This window comes from Oreochromis aureus, linkage group 10 (genome assembly GCF_013358895.1).
Source record: "Oreochromis aureus strain Israel breed Guangdong linkage group 10, ZZ_aureus, whole genome shotgun sequence".
NCBI classification, from domain to species: domain Eukaryota; kingdom Metazoa; phylum Chordata; class Actinopteri; order Cichliformes; family Cichlidae; genus Oreochromis; species Oreochromis aureus.
In genome coordinates, this window is record NC_052951.1 from 18,013,814 (window position 1) to 18,038,821 (window position 25,008).

Below are 25,008 nucleotides of genomic sequence, written 5' to 3' on the forward strand. Positions count from 1 at the left end.
GAAAATGAGTATGTATAAATAAACACATATAAATAACCAGTACTGACAAAGCAAAATAACACTAGAGGATTGATCTTTGGTGAAATATAAATTATTTTTAATACACCTGTTACATTTTGTTTTTATTCATTAAAATAGTGCCTTATCAGCTTAGAGTGACCTGCTTACAGGTAAGACCTAAAGTGTCTGGATGTGGGTGGAAAATTTTCCCCTCTGCCTGTGGCAGCATGTCCCTGCTCAGCGGGAGTTTCCATGGCTGCCTGCACAGAAGCTGTGTCAGCCAAAACACTATTGGCCAGAGCAGAGCTATCAAACTCAGGGTGTGATGATTCTCCCTCACTCTGGAGAAAGTGGGAGATATCAGAGGGGGGGAATGTGTATAGGAGGACGGGCCAGATGGCTCAACCTGACAAACCTCTCAGGCAGACCATGTGTGTGCGAGTGGTCGATGATCGCCCTTGCAACACACTTCAGAACATAGCACGTGAATGGGGAACATTCAGCTTCTCCACCTGTGGGAAAGGAAGGGCTGTCAGGCCGCCTATTTCCTGGCCTGCTGACTGACGAGCTGACAGCCTGCACTCGTCTCTCGCCTGAGTGGAGATGCAAGGGCTGGCTGGGGCTTCATTTGTTTTGGGATCTTGAACTGAGTGGGAGGCTGGGTTACCACTTGCGCGAACGTTCGCCACAGGGCCAAAGATGTTGTTGGCTCAATTTTCCAGGGATGGCCTCATCATCCCTCTTCCTCACCTCACATTTCTGCTGCATGGAAGCCAGAGGAGTCCCAAAAATGTTGTCAGGCATGATCAACATGTCCAAGATGTCCTCCTCCTTCCTCTCTGAGAGGTTTTGTCAGGTTGAGCAATCTGGCTCTGTTCCTTTCAGTCATGGTGGACTGAAAGCAGTCTTATTTTGATGGGATTCTGGAGGTCCTGGAGGAGGCCATAGCTAGCCGCAAATAGAGGTGGGCTGTGACTAACTGTTCCATAGGGGGGCATGCAGAGTAAGGCGTGCTTGCCCATGCCCTCAAAATTAAGTGAAGATTCTGTATAGGGCTTCTGCTGCTGAACGGGCAGTCCTTCCAAGAGACAGTTACCTCTTCCGGTAGCTCCAGGAAGACAGAGAGTAACTGCTTTGCTGCCCTTATGGCCTGGGCAATTTCTTCCCCTCTTAACATGATCTGGTGGTCTCAGTTAATACATTTGTCCTAGCGTTTCCCACTGCAAAACGTATTAAATTCAGTTCTTTGTATTCTTTAACGGCCAAGAAAGACACGGCTCAAAGTGGTCTAACTTAAAAAAATTATCTTTAATTTTACATTTTCCAGAAAATGGAGACTTGGCACAGAAACGCCAGCTCAAGTCTGAAGCAGCAGCAGGCAGTCACACACACACACTCCGTTTACCCAGTTCCTCTTTTCTTTGTGTCTTACTTCCTGTGCAGCTTGCAATAACTTCCCCTTTCTGAGGTTTATTGCCAGGGCAACCTGTCACTCCTCGTCTGAACTTAGTTTCACTCTTTCTCTGCAGCTCATATTCTGCAAAAACATGCAGTTTCCTGTCAGCCTGTGACCTAGTCAAGTCTGGGCCTCTCATAAAACAATCTAATCAGCAAATAAGCATTAAGAATATATATTTATTTCTTAACAGTTTACACACGTTTTGCAGTGGGAAGGGGTGGGATTCCATGTTTAAGTTTTCCAAGTTAATGTTACATGTCCCTAGTGTTTAGTTTAGTTCAGTTTTCCCAGTTTAGTCTTAGTTAGTTTTGCTTTAGTTTACTCCTGTCTTCCGTTTGTATCACTCTCCAGTTTTCCAATTAAGTCAAGTTTTGTTTCCACGTGAACATGTTGGACCCAGCACACATTTAGTTCAGCAACAATTTTGATTTTAGTGTCTGTGTTACTCAGCTCTGCGTCATATGGATCTTCTCCACTAGAGAAGAGAAGGGCCTCAGCTGGCCCAGATTGCTATGGCCAACCCAGGTTTTATGGATTGCCTACCGTCTTGAGACGCTGGCTTGCTTGGTTGCAACAGCAAGCCAGCATCACCACCAACGTCATTGTTCTGAAGTGATTAGAGTCGGCAACCTGCGACTCTCCCCAGCGCCATACTCACCAGCTCTATCACTGCCATTAAGTCCTTCAACATCCATGTTGCCGCTGCTGCGGCAAAGCCTCTCAAGTTCTTCCAAGTCCATGTCACCACAGCAACGGACAAACTCCTCGGCAGGCATGTGGTCTGAAGATGGGGAGCCTATTGCCACGGCACCTTTAGTTGGTCCTGGCATCCTCGTTGCCTCTTCCAAGAGGAAGTGGCATCCAGGCAGGTTGCCAGGACCAACCGCTCCAGGGTCTTCATCAGGATGTCAGAGCCACCAGCCTGTAGCTGTTGAGGTCCTTGGGGCGTGAATGCAGATACATGTATTGTTGCACCCCTAATATATATATATTTATGTAGCTACATGTTGGGATAGGTTCTTTGTGAAGGCAGTCTTAAATTTCTTAAATTTCACCATGTAGTTTGAGTCATCATCGGAGACCTCCATGGTGTAATGGCAGAAAGCAGGTAAAACCACTGAACATGAAACCTATATCTCACCTCCAAGAAGCTCAGATACAAACCTGTAGTAGACAGTTCAAGAAAGTAATTATTAATCTACACAATAACTGTCCACTACAGAGCTTTTTGAAATAGTTTTATTTTACTGCATAGCTCAAGGACAGTCCACAGCAATTGGAGTTTTACCAGCTCTGATGGTGTTAAAATGACTAGCTTGTGCTTTTGTTTGTCTAAAGCAGCAAAAACAGCCTCTTGATTTCCACCCTGTGGAAACATCCTGTATGAGTGGCTCTTTCTGTTGCCCCAGTCTTGTTTGCTCCTGGTGTAGTTCCTCCATATTAGCAGGGTTGTGTTTAAAGTGACCCACTATCTTGTGACATTTTGCTAATACATCACTAAACCCAGTATTGGCAAGGCTAACAGTCAAAAAACTGTTGAACTGTACGTGAAATAGTCTTTCTGCATTGTAGTTGGAAAGTTTGATCGCCTGACGCTAACTGTAGCACATTTTCTAACCCCCTATCTTCTACCACTGATAGTGGTCTACAGTTCAGAGCAATCCATTTTGCGAGAGAAATTGTAAGTTTGTCCAATGTTGACTAACTCCTTTTGGTCCTGAAGCCAATCATTTCATCAAGTTTGGGCTGCTGACACCTTTTGTTGGTACTTGAATTGAGGCTTACAGCTCCCACGGCCTCTGTGCTCGCTGCAGGTCCTTTAGTGGTATGCAAACTGCTTTTTGCACAGTTTGCACAAAACCACGCTTTTATCAAAGCTTCTGTCGGGTAGTCTCTTAACTAACTGAAGTCTTTCATTGAACTACCAAATATAAAAATTTGTACTCTCTTTCTGTCCAGACACATGGCAGCACTTATTTAACAAAATAATAATGCAGACATAAGTGTACACATTAATTTTTGACTGCTAGTGAAAATTGTTTTCTTTACTAATTACTCTCTCACTGAACTAACAGCCAGTCCCTCAACATGTTTATACTCCCTGCTCATATTGCCTTCAAATTTGTTTGTTGTTGCACTCAACAACAAACAAATAACAAAACTAACAAAAAAGTATCTTCAAGTATCGAATTGCATTATATTTCCTCATGTCAATATACAGGCCACAAGTAGGGGCGACGTGTGGCCCCCGGGTGTGAGTTTGAGACCCCTGATGTGAGTGAATGAACTTCCAGTTACATTGCGCCCCCTGGTGGATGCACAAGAGATTACGACTAGTTTTCATAAATGCTGCTTGGGTGCATTAACATTCCTGTTTGCACTGTACACGTCACATGCGGGGAATATCATTAAAATCATGGATCAGCCGGCAATGGGTCAATAAACCACCAGGTATCTATTATGGCCCTGTCAGGAATGAGTCTGCCATTTAAAGTGGCTGTATCTATAATTTTATTTTCCCGTACCAGTATGATTATTGTATGATCATATTGAATTGAATGACACTCAGACACCCTCATATATTCTTCTACCAGGGCTTGACTGGGACAAAAACAAAATCAGAACAGGCAATTTTGGTACAGGCGTCCCACCATTATCAGTCAGTCAGGTGGCAACCAATGTGAAGTTGCATCTCTGCTTCAAAAAAATCTTTGAAAAGATTATTCAAACTTTCATTTAATCGATACTTGACTATTGGAACAATCTTAAGTCTTCACATGTCAATCTTTCATTGCTTGGTCGAGCTGGTACAAAATCCTCAGTTATGGCTGAGGTTTGTGTAACCAACTTTAAAGATATAAAGGAGAATTACAGTACAATACTACTTGGACCCTAGCCAGAATCAGAAGAGACCAAATTCGTGTGGAACCAAAGTACTGAGCAGCAATAATGACTCAGACACAATTTTAACTTTAGAGTAGCCAATTTGTACAGGAAAAAGTATAAAAAAAAAAATGACCCTGATTATTAGAAAACAAATGAACAGTGTGCACACTTAACCAAAATAAAAGTACTTGTTGGGGCCCTTTAAGAATTTAGAGCCAACTTTGAAATTCCTTGTAAGTGTAGTGTGTAGGTGTGTCTCTCCTTCGTGGTGATTTGTCCTCAAAGTGGTTGGCTCGCCATCTGTCACGACCTGAATCTTGTCCTGGTCCTCGGACTTTGCGGTCCTCTCCAAAAACCTGTCAAACAATTTACATTTCTAGTCAGTCCATTTTCAGATGCATTTGTTTAAGGTTCAAATGTAAAATCAAAATATTGCATCAACCTCATATATACATCTTAAATTGTTTCGAATCTCACAGTTTCTGCTTTTCTTTTAGTTGTACAACATTTAGTTTCAAGTACTCAAATATTTGTCTGTTCATGTAAACAGTAATTCAATAACCCTTTACTCTAGGTTACTTTAAACTCACAGTGAACTGACAAAAATTAGCTTCAGGGAGGCTAAGAAACATATTTCCCACCATTGCTCTGTTTCACAAAGTCAAACATATTGGTATCGGAACTGCAGCAGCTCCCCGGATGAAAGGTGAGTGGTTAGCCTCTGAGAAACCGAGCTAGCATTAGCATGACCACGACGGTAAGTCTCTACAAGCTTTTATTTTCATCAAAATAACACTCGTCTTACCGACTTTACTTCTATCCTTCACCCAGTCACTCGGCTCCGGACTTCCAGCAGGTAAGTACGCTTTCTTTTCCTTTTCCCCAAACTCTGGGTTTTCCTCTTTTTTGTTCTCTGCATTTCTCAGTCTAAGCAGTAGATACTGGCCCCGTTTCAAGTCAAAAGGCAATTAAATTTAAGTTGCCTATTATTACAAATCACATGTAAATTTGCCTTGTTAGGCTTTAAGATTTCAATGGGATATGACACCCTTTTTTCTTTAACACCCATGTCATGAAAGGTATTCAATTTTATGAGTCAGTGTAATTCTTGTTTTCTTTCTGCTTACCTACCAACTTACCTAATCTTTCTCCCTTGGCATTTGAAGTGTTTACCTAACCTTTCAGGACATTACATCATCCCGCGAGAGCAGTGGCAACAAACAACTCATTAACAGTCTCATTAAACAGAAATTTTCCAACCTAGGGAGTTAAGACTGTTGTGAAGTCAAGTTCATTGAGACTTTACTTTATTACAGTATTTCTGAGGTAAGCTGTGTGATTATATATGTATACAATCTGTATACTCAATCAAGCTATTGTTTGTAGAAACATATATCAGATTTATTATATTTGGATTCCATACACACCCTTCATGTTTTATACCAAATTTATAATGAAAAATATTCTGGATAATACATTGCCATGTTTTTTTCCGATCTATCTCTGCAATTTGTGCCACAGATAAAGATGGATGTATTTAACTGAAACTTGTCCCTCGTATCTGAGCTAGGTTAGCATTTGTCAAAACAAACATATTGTTTCTGAGATCAACACCTTAGATCTACGTGTGCCATAAGTGTGTGGTGAAGAGTTTATGCACTTCAGGATTCAATTAAATCTGAAGTTTATTCAGATCAGGTGTTAAATAACCAAGAAGCACAACATAAAGCGACCCCAAGGTTTCAAGCTTTAACTACATAGAAAACCAGTGAAAAGTAACACTATTCTCCAGTACTTTGATGTTAAAATGTAAGTGGCTGTATGCCATCTTTTTCAGAAACCAGCTATGAAGGAAGGTGTCATAAATCAGTGTACTTCTAGTGCTAGTCCCTAGCCTAGACAAATGAGAGTTTCATCATGTATGGGATCCTAGTGTAAAATCTTTGCTTAATCAAACGTATAGAATGACGTCAGAATGGTTTGAAGTTCAGGTCCAGCGCTGCTCGCCAACATGATGCTGGTGAAAAGTTTGCTACTGCTGGCTGAAGTCAAAGGAACAGAAAAAAAGAAAATAAGAAAATAGTCCATGTGAAAGAAGGTGGAGGTGAAAGCAAGGGTGCTACATGTAGCTTGGTTGGTAAAGGGAGAGAACTGGATGGAAAGAAGACAGGCGGATATTTAGTGTTTGCATGCTTCTAGCATCCACATGCATTAATACGCTGATGGATATATCAGAGAGCAACTTGGGGTTAGTGCCTCAACGATATTTGGCATGTAGACTGTAGCAGATGTGGATCAAACCACCAACCTTCTAATTATTAGCTGACCTGCTATACTTCCTGAGCCAAAGCCACCCATTTGAAATTGTTGTACCAAAAGTATATGAATATTGTTGAAGAGCACTAAGGAGTGTTATATGGGACTGTGAGTTTGCAGCTGGAAATCAAAGGATGATGTTGAAATTTGAGTGTGTATGCCTCACATGCCAAAAGACAAAGAGGAATTCTGGTGTAAAGTCGATGCAGTGGTAGAGTTATCTAGGTGTGCCTTAAAATGCACTCCGAGATAGACTGATAAACCCTGGGATAAATAGGATAACTAGTTTTGTGTTAGTTATGTTGAAGTTGTTGTTTGTGTAGCCGCTAAGGCTGGTAGGTCTAAATATCCCACCCGAAAGTTCTTTCACGTACAAGGACGAGGGGAGCAAGTGAATCAGTGCTCAGGGCACAGAGACTGAGCAGGTCTTAAATACACCATTTATTCCCAAGAAGGAAGAAATTCAGAGTTACAAACACAATTTTAAAAGGACCTTTATGGAATAAAAACATTTTCAGTATGCTAAAATCCCTGCCAACAGGAATAAATATACACTATTCAAAAAAAAAAAAAAATAATAATACAATGTTTCTCATACACTAAAACTCTCCCCCACGGTCCCGTGATACCATTGTCTGGCCACGCTCAGGCAAATGTTTCTTATCTTTAAAACCAGGCGAGGAATTCCTCTTCCGAGAGAGAGACCACGCCAGCCAGAAAACCAAGGAGGAACCTCCTGTCTCAGCCCTGTTTCTTCCTAACGGGCGCGTTGCCACACAGCCCAGCCGCACTCCACACTTGGCCTCTCGATTACTGCAAACACAGCCTCCCTCGTAACACCGCCTTATGCTGGCCGGTCCGTCTCCGAATGACCCGTCGTACCCCACGATCAGGCAGCAGGTCCTTCTTTGCCCACGCTGGCTTGCACGCGTTTTTTCCTTCCAGTCTCTGCGCTCACCCTCTCCTTTATCAAGTCTGTTTGGTGGCTAATAGGCTGCCTCAGGGCATGCCCACACTTCAACAATTGCCTGCTATTGTCTGCCCAGTCCACAGTAGATTAAAATGATATCATGCAACAACACTAAAACATGCAATATATATATCAGGGTAAAACCATGCAAATAAAATCAGTACTGTATGCACCAATATATTACAATCAAAACAACATAAACCCTAAAACTAACACAAATTTCCACTGTGTGACATCTGCATTGTGTTCAGTGCCCTGAACACAAACAAAAAGTAAGCTTTATTATAAAGCCATTCCTCCACTATTTACCTACCATATTTGTTGGACCATAATGTGCACTGGATTATAAGGCGCACTGTTGATGAATGGGTCTGTTTATAAGGCGCATTCAGCGAAACAAAACAGTCAGATAAGTCAAACTTATCAGCTGAATTCAAAGGCGATATATGATGTATCTACTGTACAGGGGAGATTAAAATATTAATGAAAGGAAAGGGAGAGTTTGGCAAAACAGCTGAGTTACATGTAATACATTGAGATATTCCCATAGATCGCAAAGTGTTGCTGAGCCTGTACCTGTTCAACTTGCCTGTTTTATTGGTTTATCCACAATGTGCATGCGCGAACCACCAGAAACAAGCTGCTGCCCTTAGAACTTACAGCTCCAGTCACTGTTAATGGGGTACGACACGCTGTCAGGGGCAGAGACGACACTTTGTTATAGCCACAATGGCAATAATAAAAACGTTTGATGCACATATTAATTCACAGGTGAGGAGCTTTATGACAGAGCAGTGTGAGATTAAAGGAGTAAGATCGCTTTAATTTGAAACATTTTAAGTTATGACAAGGCAAGAAGTGTTTGCCTTGCTTTTCCTGAAGAAACTGCCACTGGTATATATTAAGGGCTGATTGGGAATTAGAAACAGAAGGGAGCCAAGACATGTGAAAACAGTCAGGACAATCAGGGGGAGAGGACATGAAAGAAAAAATAACCTTAATGTAAAACAGGGAGTAATCAAAATAGACTAATAGACTAATATGAATGCTAACACTTAGGATTTAAAGATAAGGAAATGCAAATGGACCAAGGTGTAAACACAAAACAAGAGCGAGGGAGCCGCAAACAGACGCACAGGGATGTAGTTGACTGCAACTCTAATGCCAGACATGAATCAAAAGCTCTTCACTAAAATAGCCAAGAACAGGAACCAGATTCAGCAATGCTACAATGCAATCAAATCAGTCAAACCACAGAACAATGGAAAAAAAAAAAAACAGGAATCCAAAATTTCAAACATTAGAACAGAAAAACTAAACAGAAAACTAAAACTTGAATATATTAATTAAGATATTAAAACAGGAAAGAAGGAGCCCTTTGAACCTTCACAGGTGATATTAAGTATACTGATAAACTGAATTTTACTGAAATATCAAATAAAACCAGCAGCAGAATGACCCGTTTCTACTGTAACCATTTATTTTGTGAACCAAGTGACTGTGACCTGCTGAATGGTTGACACAAGGGAACAGACTGCTGCTATAACTAACATAACACAAAGTTGGTCTGTTCATGTTTGGAGCCAGCCTTCAGAGAACAAAGGTTACATAAGAAGACAGAGCACAGAAAATTATAGAAGATTAACAGAGGGTTATCTAATGGAATTTTTGAACTCAGCTGTTGAGAAAACAGCACCTTTGTGCAATCTGCATATTTTATAATAAGTGGGTTCATTGGCATACCTAATATTAGATATTATTTCGTCTTTCTATGTTTTATTTACATTTTTTCAGTGGTGGGAAACTCTTTAGTGATGATTGTAATAATTTTGGATCGTATGTTGAGAAGTCCTAAATATATTGCAGTTTTTAATCTTGCACTTACAGACCTGTTAAGTAGCTGTGCTTTGGTGCCAAAGGTTCTTGACATTTCTCTGTTTAACCATTATTATATCTCTTACAACAACTGCTTGACTTTCATGTTTTTCTGCTTTACTTTAACTTCAATGCAGGCTTTTAATCTGGTTGTATTGTCCTTTGACAGAGTCATGGCTATCATGTACCCGCTGCACTATCAAATGAGAGTGAGCCACAAGGTCATTCTGTCTTTTGATTGCTTTTTTCTTCCTTTGGCCATCACTCTTACACTCATTGCAGTTGGCCTTCTCACAAGACTTTCCTTCTGTCAGTCTGTGATTATTCAGAGCTATTATTGTGATCATGGTCCTATGTATCGTCTTGGCTGCAATGATGTTACCCCTAATTATATAATTGGGTTTTGGCAATAATTCTTGTTCTTGCATTTCCACTGGCATTTATCGTGGGAAGTTACTGCTGTATCGGTTATTCTTTGTCAAAAATTTCTACATTTAGGGAAAGAGTGAAAGCTTTTAAAACCTGCACAGGTCACCTTTCATTAGTGGCAATTTATTTCCTTCCTATTATATTTGTGTATGTTTTTTGGCCTGTAATACATCCAAATGCAAGGATCATAAACCTTTCTATGACCAGTGTCATGCCTCCTATGTTAAACCCAATAATCTATGTTCTTCAGACACAGGAGATCAAAGAATCATTGAGAAGATTGATGAAATCTAGAGTGCAGGCTAAATTGGAAGTGTTTAGACTTAAACCTTTGTAAGTTTCTATTCTATCATTCTAGTTTTTTTTTCTTTTAAGTTGAATATGTAGGCGAAGTATTTCATCCACAGTATTGCAGTCTTTTATGCAGCCAAACCATCAAGATTTCATTTGGAACAATAAACAATATAACTACTTCATTCACCGAAATGCAAAATGATCTAAAACGTTACTGTCAGAATAAAAACTGACAAAAGACAGCAACAGCCAAGAACTGTAATAATGGACACTTATTCTTGCAAGGGAGCAAAAGCATCAAATACAAGGTTTCATATTAGACTTTGTCAATTCCACCCTCCTTTGCCTTAAAACTCTCACAAAATAAAATTTTTCTTTCTACGGGCTTCTCACAGTGTGTGTACTGTAGTGAGTAGATATTGAGTAGATAATTGAGTAGTATATTGAGATAATGAGTAGACATTTTTTTGCAGCTTATTGAGTGTATCCTTGACTTTTTTTTTTTTTTACTATAATGCAGCTCACACTAATTAGAACATTGTATAACATATTTTTTACCCATCAGTTAAACACAAAAATCTAAAATGTAACAAAAAATTTCCTCATTTGTATTTTGTTGGAGTAACAATGTAACTCAAAAAAAAGTTATAACAAAAAGTAATAATATAGAGTAGCAGCAGTCTTTTCGTTTTTTTGTCTCATTCCTCATTTCTATTACTTTTATGGTACAGGTATAGGCTCTTAATTATTCTTTCTTCTTCATGCATACTGTTATTGTATGTGTGGTTGTGCATTCAAAAGAAGCACCTAAATCCACTAATAGTAGACAAGTTTGTGTTTTAAGTGCTGACCAAGTTTATAGAAGCCTACATGGGACTGTATAAAACCGATGATATAAAATGGGAAACTTCACCTGAGTGTAAATACAAATGAAAATCCAAAAAGTTTAATGTTCTTTGGCTGTACTTCTGTGGGTGTTCTATATCATATAAATACTTCAAATTCAGTTTTCAAAGTCATAGCATTCAATTCCCTATATTTATCCTCCTCATACATCTTACTTGTGACATTCAAGAAGTATGGAGATTAAAGTTGGTATCGGCACGACACCATTCTTGCTGGCTGCCTCCAAAAATATTTGTGAAATGATTTGTTTTCTTGCTGACTTCATGGATATTGGGTATTTGTTATGGAAACAAACATGATTAAGCGAGTAAGTCTGTATAAGAGGATTTAAGAATTATTTTCATCATACTAAAAATAATTATAAAAAAAATACTTGACGATATGCCATCTTATTTACTCCTTAAAATTGTACATTATCAAACTGGCTTATGTGTGCATACGTGTGCATATATATACTTGCAATTTGTTATTTTAAGAAAAAGGATGCTATGGCTTAATCGCATGTTGTAAACATCAAATTAACACTGAATAATATATACCAGTTAAGCCCATAATTATTCATACCCCTGGCAAATTTTGACTTAAAGTTACTTTTATTCAACTAGCAAGTTATTTTTTGACTGGAAATGACACAGGCATCTCACAAAAGATAATAAGATGATGTACAAGAGGCATCATTGTGGAAAAAAATATTTCTCAGCTTTTATTTACATTTGAGCAAAAAGTATCATGTCCAGAATTATTCATACCCTTCACAAACTGTCACAGTCTCTGGGAAAATCCAAAGTTCCATACCATTCCAAATAGTCAAAGCTGTTCTAAAGCATCCTAATTACCCTGATTAATTGGAAATAGCTGTTTTGATCAACTCAACAGGTGAAAAACAGCAGCTCTCTGCAGGTGGTCTGTGGACATTCATGGCTAAGACAAAGGAACTCAGTGAGGACCTGCAGCTGTGCATTCTGGCTGCTCACAAGTGACGAATGGGCTACAAGGCCATATCCAAATGTTTTCAAGTTCCAGTGGCTACAGTGCAAAGTATTATTAAAAATACAAGATGTTCCGCACTGTGGAAAATCTCAGAGGACGTTGTCGGAAGCCAAAAGTGAAACCTGTGCTGGCCAGGAGAATAGTGAGAGAGGTGAAAAAGAATCCAAGGATCACCACCAAGGTCATTCTGGTGAATCTGGGCTCTGCTGGTGGCAATGTCTCAAGGCAGACAGTCCAACGGACACTGTTGGGTTCCACGGATGCAGACCAAGGAAAACGCCACTTCTCCAGGCACTTCTAAGACATGCAAAAGCTCATTTGGCCTTTGCAAATGCTCATCTGGACAAAGAAGAAGGTTTCTCGTCTTCAGTGTTATGGTCAGATGAAACAAAAATTGAATTATTTGGTCACAATGATTTTGCCTTCATTTGGCATAAAAAATGGAGAAGCCTTCAACCCAAAGAACACCATCCCCACTGTCAAACATGGTGGTGGGAACCTAATGCTTTGGGGTGTTTTTAGCCAATGGACCATGGAACCTAATCACAGTAAACAGCACCATGAAAAAAGAGCAATACATGAAGATTCTCAACAACAACATCAGGCAGTCTGCAGAAAAACTTGGCCTTGGGAGCCAGTGGACATTTTAGCACGACAATGACCCAAAACATACAGCAAACGTGGTGAAGAAATGGTTAGCAGACACCAACATTAGCGTTTTGCAGTGGCCTAGCCAGAGTCCTGACTTGAATCCAATTGAGAATCTGTGGAGGGAGCTAAAGATCAGGGTGATGGCAAGAAGACCCTCCAACCTGAAAGATTTGGAGCTCATTGCTAAAGATGAATGGGCAAAATGCCTGTGGAGACATGCAAAAAGCTGGTCTGCAATTATAGGAAGCGTTTGATTGCTGTAATAGCCAATAAAGGCTTTTTTCTATTGATTATTGAGAAGGGTATGAATAATTCTGGACATGATACTTTTTGCTAAAATATAAATAAAACCTGAGAAATATTTTTTTCCACAATGATGCCTCTTGTACATCGTCTTATTATCTTTGGGGAGACACCTGTGTCATTTCTGCTCAAAAAAGAACTTGCTTGTTGAACAAAAGTAACTTTAAGTCAAAATTCGGCAGGGGTATGAATAATTATGGGCTTAACTGTATACCAGTTTTGAAGCAAAATATGAAGCCATAAAGAAAGAATCTTTTTCAAGAAAGGCCTTGCCAAATTGAGCATTTAACAAGATGATGCCAAATCACATTCTACCAGTATTGTAACAGCATCACTACAGAGACCAACTCCAGTTATTAAACACTCCTTAACTAATTAAAACATTTGGTACAATATAAAATGTAAGATATGACAAAAGAAGCCCTGAACTCAAATCCATTTTTGAAATTTTTGAAAAAACCTTTTTGAAATTTGTTGTTTGCATGAAATTTGAAAAAAAAAAAAAAAAAAAGCATATATATGAATAAATATATTATAATATATTTTGGAATTTCTGTTGTTATTATTAGCAGTTATTGGTTTGAATAATCAGGTGACTGAACTGAATTTAATGTACATTTTAAACACCTTGCAATTATTGTGGAAAAAACAGGTTGCAGAATACGCTCATGGGATCATGCCTGAAGATAAACATTGAGGGGATCTGCAAACAGTTAAAGCATGCAAGAGCTTCATCATCTGGTGTACTGCATGTGCATAACAAAACCCAGTCAGCCAGTGCTGCCACCTGTCTCATCAGCACTTGGGCAATATAAGCTTGGCAGAAATCTTACAATGGACTTTTTTAACTCTGCACTTGGAAAAAATATCACTTTTTTGCGTCCTGCATTTTTCATTATAAGTGGATTTATTGGCATTCCTAATATCAAATATTATTATGCCTTTCTGGTTTTTGTTTATATTATTTCTGTCCTGGCAAACACAGCTGTCATGGCTGCAATATATTTGGATCACAATCTAAGAACACCGAAATATATTGCAGTTTTCAATCTTGCATTGGTTGATCTGTTAGGTAACTCTGCTATGGTGCCAAAGGTTCTCGATATCGTTTTGTTTAATCACCCCCACATTTCCTATAATGACTGCTTGACATTCCTGTTTTTCTGCTATGTATTCCTTTCAATGCAAGCTCTAAATCTGGTTGCACTGTCATATGACAGAGTTATGGCGATTGTTTACCCACTGCATTATCAACTGAAGGTAACTCACAAGCTCATGTTCTCTTTAATTGCCTCTTTCTGGGTATCTGCCATTACTTTTATACTAATTGCAGTTGGCCTTCTTACAAGGCTTTCCTTCTGTGAATCAGTTGTTATTAAAAGCTATTTCTGTGACCATGGTCAGATGTACCGGCTTGCATGCAATGATTATACACCCAGCTATGTAATTGCTAAGATTTTGCCAGCTCTTATTCTTTGGCTTCCTCTTACAATTGTTTTGTTGAGTTATCTGTGTATCTGCTATGCTTTAGCTAAAGTAGCCACAGTTCGAGAAAGAATGAAGGGCTTTAAAACCTGCACAGCTCATCTTTCATTAGTGGCAATCTATTTCCTCCCAATATTAATCACATTTACTCTAGGCGCAAACATAGAGCCAAATGCCAGAATCATAAACCTGTCTTTGACCTCAGTCTTTCCTCCAATGCTGAACCCTATCATATATGTTCTTCAGACACGAGAAATCAAAGAATCTCTGAGAAAGTTGTTAAGAATCATAAAACGCTACAAAATTAGAAAGGTCAAATGAAAAAAGTGTAAACTTCCTTTTTTCATGTTAGTCTTTTGAGTTAGTGTTTTGTTTATTTAAGGAATGACTATGAAATAAAAAATGGCTGATATGTTGCAGTACTTTGAAACAGAAGTGGTACATTCAATATTCACAGTGCAAATTGTGGTTGATTTTAAAACACATCACCTAGCAAAGAGGTAGATTTTTTTTTTTGAGGATTTGGAAGGTATGTTTCTGTGCATCACATATCTCTGTCTTCAAAAATGTTGTATTTATGTTTTGCCCTATAGTAGACGAAAATGACAATACGTATGTTGCAAATAATCAGGGATACATCATATCTCCATTTTAAAAGGAGTGTTTTCAAATTCAGTTAATGTGCATCAAGTTATGTTAATGTCTCCTGTCAGGGACAACTTGAACTCTTCTGTATTTAATGATGAGCAATTTTTGTGTACCTGACATTATCTTTTGAGCCTATATAGTTTTAGAATTTCAGACTTTGCTTAATATTGTGTGAACGCAATATTATAGGGGGCCTTGAGCCAGCTGTGTACCTCTAATACTTTATTAGGGCCAGCATAGAGAAATAGGCAGCTACACATCACTCATTCACAACTGTGGCCAGTTTATACAGACAGTTTATACACATACACACAGTTTATACAGTACTAGTTACTTTTAAATGTACGAAAAAACCTGGAGAGAACATGCAGAGAGAACAAAGAAACCCCACATTGAAAGGCCCCAGCTGAGGCTCAAACCATCACCTGGTGACCGTATCAGTGACGATCTTTGGTCAAATGTAGGAGTTTCTTTTTAAAAATGTAACTGCAGCATATATTTATTGTTTGAAATATATTTATTGTTGTTCAAACAGGTAAGCATAAAAGCATTTTTTTCTGTGTTACACTTTGTTGTTGTACTTTGTTCTATCAGCTGTCCTCAAAATTGTAACTGTAAAAATACACTTACTGTTTTATTGTCTGCTCTGAGAATGTCAGTACATTTTTGTTTCTTTGCCTTCCAGCTTGTAAATAATTATGTAAGTTCATCAAAAAGTTTATAGTGATTAGAAACTTTTTGATCAATTTTATAGCCAGGATTGATCAGGTGACCCTAGGCCGTCCCTTCGTTGTGCTGCAAAAGGCCTTAGCAGCTGGGGGCTTCTCATGATGCACTGAATGTTATTCTTCACTCACCTCTCCTACTCTGTACACCACCCATATCATTGATTATGATTAATTTCTGGCTCCTCTACACAGCAGGGCTCTAGACTAACTTTTTTGCCATGGGCGCACCGGTGCCTAACTTTAAAAATTTAGGCGTGCCGGCACAAATGTTAGGCGCACTCAAATTTTTCAACCGCATCGCTTAACACCGCAGTTTTACATGTGCACTTTCTTTGGGGGAAGTCCATACAGACAATATTCATTTCTAAATTATTAACTAACAAACTTGTGCTTAAATTGCTTTGTCAATATTGTAGAAAATGTTAAACTTAATCATCATCTTGGCTCCTCTGACGACCTGTTTGCTGCTGCCTGCTGCTGAAAGGCAGTGGGGAGAGGGGACACTTGGGCAGTGCATTTATTGCAGCATATAATGTGTTTTCTGGATACACTGTGCTTTTTCAGCGTTCAGAGGTTGATGGCACCGTGTCAGAGCTGGCTATGAATTTCAGACGGATCAGTCCTTAACTTAACACAAAAGTTATCAATAGTTCTTTTCATCTTTTCTTATTACCCACAGCTACATCCACTTCTGTCAGGCCTAGGCTGCTCACTATAGGGCTGGGTATCATCAATGATTTCTATAATCCATTCGATTCTGGTTCTCAAAGTCCTGATTCGATTCAATTTAGCCTCAGACAGTCAGAAATATTATAATTCTGATCATTTATCAGTACTGATACACATGAGACTTCATCAGAATTGTGAACATCACAGCAGATGCTTTTGTGTCAAAGTAACTGAGAATAAAACACAGAAAAACATGAAGGAGATTTTCCTGGTCTGGCGTTTTATAGCAGATAACCTTAAAAATATTCTGCAATATTCTGCAATTTTGCATAATTTTAAAGTTTAAATTTCTTCAGTATTGAACAGCAGAAATTAGGCTTTCTTGTCCGAGGTCATTTAAATAAAAAAAAGAAAAAGAAAAGAAAAAGACAGCAACCGAAAGCGCTGTAAACAACGGTAGACTGGTGGGTAATAAGCGAATAAATAATGCAGAAAACAGAGATTTGAGACGGGAAACTGTTCTTGAAGTACACAGAGTGAGAGAGAGACAGCTGTGCATGAAGTGTGATTTTTATCGTGGTGGAAGCAAAACAGCAAAAGTAAGAGGGAATTCATGACGACATTGATCAAATGTGAAGCGTAGTTTGCTGCTTCTTTTGCTGCTGGCTCGGCGAATTTTGGTTGGAGAGACAAAACCTGCAGCTCAGAATCAGTGCAAAAAGACGGAAACACAGCGCGGACCCGACGCATCAGAATCGCTAAGCTCCGACAGCATGTCCGTGTTCAGGCCGTGGGGTCCGCTCTGTGTTTACGTCTTTGTGTGGAATCCGTTAATGAATTGATATCGCTTTATTCAAGCTACTCACCTCTCTCTTCCACCTGCACTTTCAACTGGACCACGGCCAATCAGAGAGGTCCCGCCCCTGACTATCTCTGATTGGTTTAGTCCACGATAGGGGCATAATGTGTGTCTGTTGTTGACCACATGGAGAGTTGCAGAGATTTTTTTTTGTTTTGTTACCCGAAAATATTTGGTCGCACTGGTGCGACCAAATATTTTTTTTTTAGTCGCACCACTGAAAAATTTGGTCGCATTTGCGACCAAATTGGTCGCACTCTAGAGCCCTGCACAGTATGTATTTTGTAGTGTCTCCCTCCCCTCAACACTATCTGGTCGCGACAAATGGCTGCCCCTCCCTGAGCCTGGAGGTTTCTTCCCGTTAAAAAGGAGTTTTTCCTTACCACTGTTGCTGAGTGCTTGCTCACAGGGGCTCGTTTGATTCTTGGGGCTGGTACAGTTGTAGCCACACCTGCCGTCCCAGAAGCGAGGCTTCCATATCGCACCATCGGCCCCTCTGGCTATCACCAGTAGGCGTTAGGTGAAGTGTCTTGCCAAAGGACACAACGACCAAGACGGACAGAGCTGGGCAACCTTCCGGTTACAAGATGAGCTTCCCAATCCCCTGAACCACGATTGCCCCCATGGTTCAGAGAAACATAATACACTCCTTCCCGTACCACTGTGCTGGAGCATGATGTAGGGGACCACCCTCCAATCAAACAGCATGACTACTGGGTGAATCCCACTAAACGTGCTCTTTTCCAGACAGAAGTTTCTTATCTGCTGGAAAATGGTCTTGCTGTTCCTAGCTCTAGTGCATGGAGTTTCCCGTGTCTCCTAGTGCCTAAAGCGGATAAAACCCCGCAGTTTTGTATGGATTTTCTGAAGGTGAACAGCGTGACCAAACCTGACTCCTATTCTCTTCCCAGTATGGAAGATTGTGTCGATAGGGTCGGTTCTGCAATGTTTGTTACTAAACTGGACTTGTTGAAGGGCTATTGGCAACCCTGTGCACAGCCTGGATTGATTACAAGAAGGCCTATGACTCAATGCCCCATGCCCACACCTGGATCCTGGAATGCCTAGAATTGTACAAGATCAACAGGACCCTAAGAGCCTTCATCAGGAACTCAATGGGGATGTGGTGTACAACAGTAGAGGCCAACTCCAAGCCCATAGCACAAGTCACCATCAAGTGTGGGATCTACCAAGGAGATGCTCTGTCCCCACTGCTGTTCTGCATAGGCCTGAACCCCCTCAGTGAGATCATTAACAAGACAGGCTACGGATACCGACTACGAAACGGAGCGGTTGTCAGCCACCTCCTGTACATGGATGACATCAAGCTGTATGCAAAGAGTGAACGAGACATCGATTCACTGATACACACTACCAGGCTATACAGCAATGACATTGGAATGTCGTTCGGAGTGGAGAAGTGTAGTCAGATGGTAACAAAGAGAGGGAAGGTAGTCAGAACTGAGGGGATTGAACTACCAGAAGGCAACATTGCAGACTGTGACAAAGTGGCTAGGACAGAATTCATTTGCCATTTGTCACTTGCATATATTGTTATTTTGTGTTCTGTTATCCTATAGTCTATCATAATGCTTTAATGTAAACACGGCACATGTAACCTTGGCTCTACATACTATCCCGGGTCTGTTTGTGGTAGCATTGGTTATATTCATTTCATCTGTGCAAATGTACTGAAAACTAAATGTCACTTCTTCATTAATTGGTTTGAATCTTTCATTTGTTTATGTAGTTTGGTTATACTTACCATTGTGTGTTCCTTTGAGCAGGTCCTATGTGTAACACGGGTATATGGGAAGGGCCGCCCCAGTACTTCCTGATTTTATAGGATATGATGTCATTGATCATGTCAATTGGGTATAACCAAATGAAGGGTTTTTTCTTTTGTGTAAAATTGTTTATTTCATTTAAAATAACCTTATGAGTCAGATTAAGTGAAGAGATTGACTTTTCAAACTGTTTAGTTGGGTGAATGAGTTTAAGCGGAAAAATGATTTTATTCCTGTTTCTTTGTCTAGACTGTGTTATTAAGGCTACATTCACACTGCAGGTCTTAATGCTCAATTCCGATTTTTTGATCAAATCTGATTTTTTTGTCTGCTTGTTCACACTACACATAAAATGCGACATCAAACGCTCTCCAGTGTGAACGCTCAAAGCGGCCCGCATGCGCAAAAGAAGATGTCACACACAACTCGCTCTGTTTAGACCCAGAGCAAACAATATTGTTTGACTGATTGCCCTTAATATAAAGACTTCGGACTTTATGTTTCCAGATTTTTGCTTTAAGTTATTTTGTTATTTACATAATAATGTAGAATGATCCTTTTGCTGTTTTAGAGGAGCGGTGCTTCAAAGGATAGTTGCAGATTTCTGTCAGAATCTGCAGAAAATACAGTAAAATAAAATGTTCACATTTCTCCAACGTTGTCTTCCCAACAGTTTCACCGGATGGTAGGAAATCGTTCGCAATGTCCTATCGGGCGCTTCTCCGGCGCTGATAATTGCCGTCTGTCTTGTGTCAGTGACGTAAAAGACGGATTTAATGCGACTTGACCGTTCACACAGCAGTCGCTTTCTAAAACATCGGATACGTATCGGATTCAGTACCACATATGAAAGTGACCCAGATTGGATTTGAAAATATCGGATTTGTGCCGTTAACACTGTCATACCAAGATCGGATACGGGTCGCATAGGGGCGAAAAAATCGGATTTGATGCGCTTTCGCCTGCAGTGTGAACGTAGCCTTAGTCTACCCTGTTTTCCCAATGGTAGAGGTTAATGAGATCCAGGTGTGAGTGGAATTCTATATAAAGCAGGTGAGATTTTGACTGCCAGGTTCTTATGTTTTGTGAAACAATTGTTGAAAGGCGATGCCAGAAAATAAAGAACACTTAAAAGAAACATGAACAGTCTGCAGATGCTGTCTTCCTATCATCTTCCATGCTGCTCATGTTATACTACTTCACACAGACATAGAGGACAGTTACAAGTACCTGGGGATCCCGCAGGTGAATGGGAACCATGAAGTGGCCGCTAGGAAAGCTGCAACCACCAAGTACCTGCAGAGGGTCAGGCAAGTCCTGAGGAGTCAGCTGAACGGTAAGAACAAGATCCGGGCCATCAACACCTACGCCCTGCCCGTGATCAGGTACCCTGCTGGGGTAATAGGCTGGCCAAAGGAGGAGATAGAAGCCACTGACATAAAGACAAGAAAGCTCCTGACCATGCATGGAGGTTTTCACCCCAAGTCCAGCACCCTGAGGCTGTACGCTAAGCGGAAGGAAGGGGGCCGAGGACTGGTGAGTGTCAGCACCACAGTCCAGGATGAGACAAGAAACATCCATGAATACATCATGAAGATGGCCCCAACTGACAGCGTGCTCAGTGAATACCTCAGGCAGCAGAAACCCAAGAAAGAGGAGGAAGGCGAGGAACCATCATGGAAGGACAGGCCCCTGCACGGTATGTACCACCGGCAGATAGAGGAGGTGGCTGATATCCAGAAATCCTACCAGTGGCTGGACAAAGCTGGACTGAAAGACAGCACAGAGGCACTAATCATGGCAGCACAAGAACAAGCTCTGAGTACAAGATCCATAGAGGCTGGGGTCTATCACACCAGGCAAGACCCCAGGTGCAGGCTGTGTAAAGATGCCCCAGAGACAATCCAGCACATAACAGCAGGGTGCAAGATGCTAGCAGGCAAGGCATACATGGAGCGCCATAACCAAGTGGCCGGCATAGTGTACAGGAACATCTGTGCCGAGTATAACCTGGAAGTCCCAAGGTCAAAATGGGAGATGCCCCCAAGGGTGATGGAGAATGACCGAGCTAAGATCCTGTGGGACTTCCAGATGCAGACGGACAAAATGGTGGTGGCTAACACACCGGACATAGTGATGGTAGACAAACAGAAGAAGACGGCCGTGGTGATCGATGTAGCAGTTCGAATGACAGCAATATCAGGAAGAAGGAACACGAGAAGCTGGAGAAATACCAAGGGCTCAGAGAAGAGCTCGAGAGGATGTGGAGGGTGAAGGTAACGGTGGTCCCGTGGTAATCGGAGCACTAGGTGCGGTGACTCCCAAGCTAGGCGAGTGGCTCCAGCAGATCCCGGGAACAACATCGGAGATCTCTGTCCAGAAGAGCGCAGTCCTGGGAACAGCTAAGATACTGCAAGGGACCCTCAAGCTCCCAGGCCTCTGGTAGAGGACCCGAGCTTGAAGGATAAACCGCCCGTAGGGGCGTGCTGGGTGTTTTTTTATATATATATGTATATATATATATGTATGTGTGTGTGTGTGCGTGTGTGTGTAATTCTTAAATCCTCTCATATAGACTTACTTGCTTAATCATGTTTGTTTCCATAACAAATACCCAATATCCATGAAGTCAGAAAGAAAACAAATTATTTCACAAACATTTTGAGAGGCAGCCAGCAAGGGTGTGTATGAGTGTTTGAATGTTTTATTAAATAAATAAATAAATAAATAAATAAAGGGAATTGAATGCTATGACTCTGAAAACTGAATTTGAAGCATTTATATGATATAGAACACCTACAGAAGTATAGCCAAAGAACATTAAACTTTTTGGATTTTCATTTGTATTTACACTCAGGTGAAGTTTCCCCATTTTATATCATCATTTTAATACAGTTCAATGTAGGCTTCTATAAACCTGGTCAGCACTTAAAACACAAACTTATCTACTATTAGTGGATTTAGGTGCTTCTTTTTGAATGCACAACCACACATACAATAACAGTATGCATGAAGAAGAATGAGTAATTAAGATACCATAATAGTAATACAAATGAGGAATGACGAGACTGTTGCTAGTCTATTTTATTTTATTTTATTTTATTTATTTATTTTTTTTACATTTTTTATTTTTTTTTTTTTTTAAATTTTAAGATTTTTGTGCTTAACTGATGGGTAAAAAAATGTGTTATTCAGTGTTCCAATTAGTATGAGCTGCATTATAGTCAGAGATAAACTCGGTGCCTGGAAGTACACCCAAGTTGCAAAAAAATGTGATCATATTATACTACTCAATTATCTACTCAATATCTATTTACTACAGCACACACACTCATAACTGTACCCGTGAGATACCTGTAGAAAGAAAAAATTATTTCGTGAGAGTTTTAAGGCAGGGAGGGTGGAATTGACAAAATCTAATATGAAACCTTGTATTTGATGCTTTTGCTCCCTTGCAAGAATAAATGTCCTTTATTACGGTTCTTGGCTGTGGCTGTCTTTTGTCAATTTTTATTCTGACAGTAACGTTTTAGATCATTTTGCTTTTTGGTGAATAAAGTAGTTATATTGTTTATTGTTCCAAATGAAATCTTGATGTTTTGGCTGCATAAAAGGCTGCAATACTGTGTATGAAATACTTCACCTACATAGTAAACTTAAAAAGAAATAAAATTGAATGAAAGAATAGAAATCGGGAACTACAAAGGTTTAAATCTAAACACTTCCAATTTAGCCTGCACTCTAGCTTTCAACAATCTTCTCAATGATTCTTTGATCTCCTGTGTCTGAAGAACATAGATTATTGGGTTTAACATGGGAGGCAATACAGTGGCAATAGAAAGGTTTATGATCCTTGCATTTGGATGTATTACACGCCCAAAAGCATACACAAATATAACAGGAAGGAAATAAATTGCCACTAATGAAAGGTGACCTGTGCAGGTTTTAAAAGCTTTCACTCTTTCCCTAAATGTAGAAATTTTTGACAAAGAATAACCAATACAGCAGTAGCTTCCCACGATAAATGCCAGTGGAACCCCAAGAACAAGAACTATTGTCAAAACAGCAAATATATAATTAGGGGTAACATCATTGCAGCCAAGACGATACATAGGACCATGATCACAATAGTAGCTCTGAATAATCACAGACTGACAGAAGGAAAGTCTGGTGAGAAGGCCAACTGCAATGAGTATAAGAGTTATGGCAAGAAGCCAGAAAAAAGCAATCAAAGACAAAATGAGCTTGTGGGTCACTCTCATTTGATAGTGCAGAGGGTACATGATAGCCATGACTCTGTCAAAGGACAATACAACCAGATTAAAAGCTTGCATAAAAATTGAAGTAAAGCAGAAAAACATGAAAGTCAAGCAGTCATTGTAGGAAATATGATAATGGTTAAACAGAAAAATGTCAAGAACCTTTGGAACCAAAGCACAGCTACTTAACAGGTCTGTAAATGCAAGGTTAAAAACAGCAATATATTTAGGACTTCTCAACATGTGATCCAGTGTTATTACAATTATCACCAATGTGTTTCCCACCACTGCAAGAATGTAAATAAAACACAGAAAGACAAAATAATATCTAATATTAGGTATGCCAATAAAACCACTTATTATAAAATATGCAGGTCGCACAAAGGTGATGTTGTTCTCGGCAGCTGAGTTAATCAATGCCATGTAAAGAGCTTCTGTTAATCTTCTATAAATCTCTGTGTTTTATCGTTTGTTTAGGGAGCCTCTATTTTGTGAAGCCTAGCTGGACATAGAATCAGGGCAACACTGTGCTCTGATACTTATAGCAGTGCTCTTTTCCCTTGTGTCAGCTGTAAGCAGACCTGGGTTCACAAATGTTATTATTGGCCCATTTGAAAAAAATAAAATAAGTCTGCCTCTTCTCTTCTTGATAGCTACATGCCAGTCTCATAATTCATATTTACTGCTACTTGGTAAGGTTTTAGAAAAGGTTGTGGCCAAGCAGCAGCAATAAAGGTATCTTGATCATTTTCAATCTGGCTTTGCAGACCTCATTTTACAAAAACAACCATTTGCAGAGTCCATTTCAAAGTCAGCTGGTTAACTATTTTATGATAGCAGAACGCTTCTCAACATTGTTAATATGTTTTTTTAACCTGACCTGCCATGGCCAACTGAGATACTGCGCAGTGCGGTCAACAGCAGGGGACGAGACGCTTGTAGGTGCAGAACAAAGAAACGCCAGGAGACACGTTCTGGCGCATCATGCACTATTGCCCAGCATTTTGTTGGTCAATGCACTGCCATGGGAGAACAAGCTGGACAACATAAGGGCCAGAGTTACTTTCCTGAGGGATTGTAATATGTGCTTCACTGAGACAGGGCTGACCCCCATCTGTGCCAGACCATGCCATAAATCTGTCGGACTGATTCTCAGTGTTCTGTAAGGACAGAACGGGAGAGTTGAACAAAACCAAAGGTGGAGGGGTGTGTCTCATGGTAAACAGAAATTAATGCGATGCCAGGAGCATTTCTGGCAAGAGACTTTAATAAAGCAAACCTCAGAGAAGTTATGCTGAACTTTTACCAACACATTATGTGTCCGACAAGGGGAGAAAGAATTTTGGGCCATTGGTACACGCCATACAAGTAGGGCAACAAAACTGTTTCACATCCAAATCTGACCACAACCCCATTTCCTCATTCCTTAGTATAAACAAAACATACATATTGATGAGGTAGTCACGAGGAGGTGAAATGCTGGTCTGCCCAATC

General features: G+C 40.0%; 2 protein-coding genes and 1 pseudogene across 2 annotated transcripts; 2 read left to right on the forward strand and 1 right to left on the reverse strand.

Annotated features, from left to right (window-relative positions):
• Positions 1-9,290: 9,290 nt before the first annotated feature.
• LOC120442355 lies at positions 9,291-10,272 on the forward strand (annotated as a pseudogene).
• Positions 10,273-13,863: 3,591 nt separating this feature from the next.
• LOC120442356 (olfactory receptor 1500-like) lies at positions 13,864-14,885 on the forward strand. Its single transcript, XM_039618774.1, has one exon. It carries the CDS (start codon positions 13,914-13,916, stop codon positions 14,883-14,885), a length of 972 nt encoding a protein of 323 aa, XP_039474708.1. The 5' UTR covers positions 13,864-13,913.
• An 8,068-nt stretch (positions 14,886-22,953) lies between these two features.
• Positions 22,954-23,937, reverse strand: LOC120442357 (olfactory receptor 1500-like). The gene has a single exon (XM_039618775.1). The coding sequence runs from the start codon at positions 23,935-23,937 to the stop codon at positions 22,954-22,956; it is 984 nt and encodes a 327-aa protein (XP_039474709.1).
• Between the last annotated feature and the right edge of the window lie 1,071 nt (positions 23,938-25,008).

Coding starts and splice junctions, on each gene's coding strand:
- LOC120442357 (XM_039618775.1), bottom strand. CDS start 23,937: ATGGCATTGATTAACTCAGCTGCCGAGAACAACATCACCTTTGTGCGA.
- LOC120442356 (XM_039618774.1), top strand. CDS start 13,914: ATGGACTTTTTTAACTCTGCACTTGGAAAAAATATCACTTTTTTGCGT.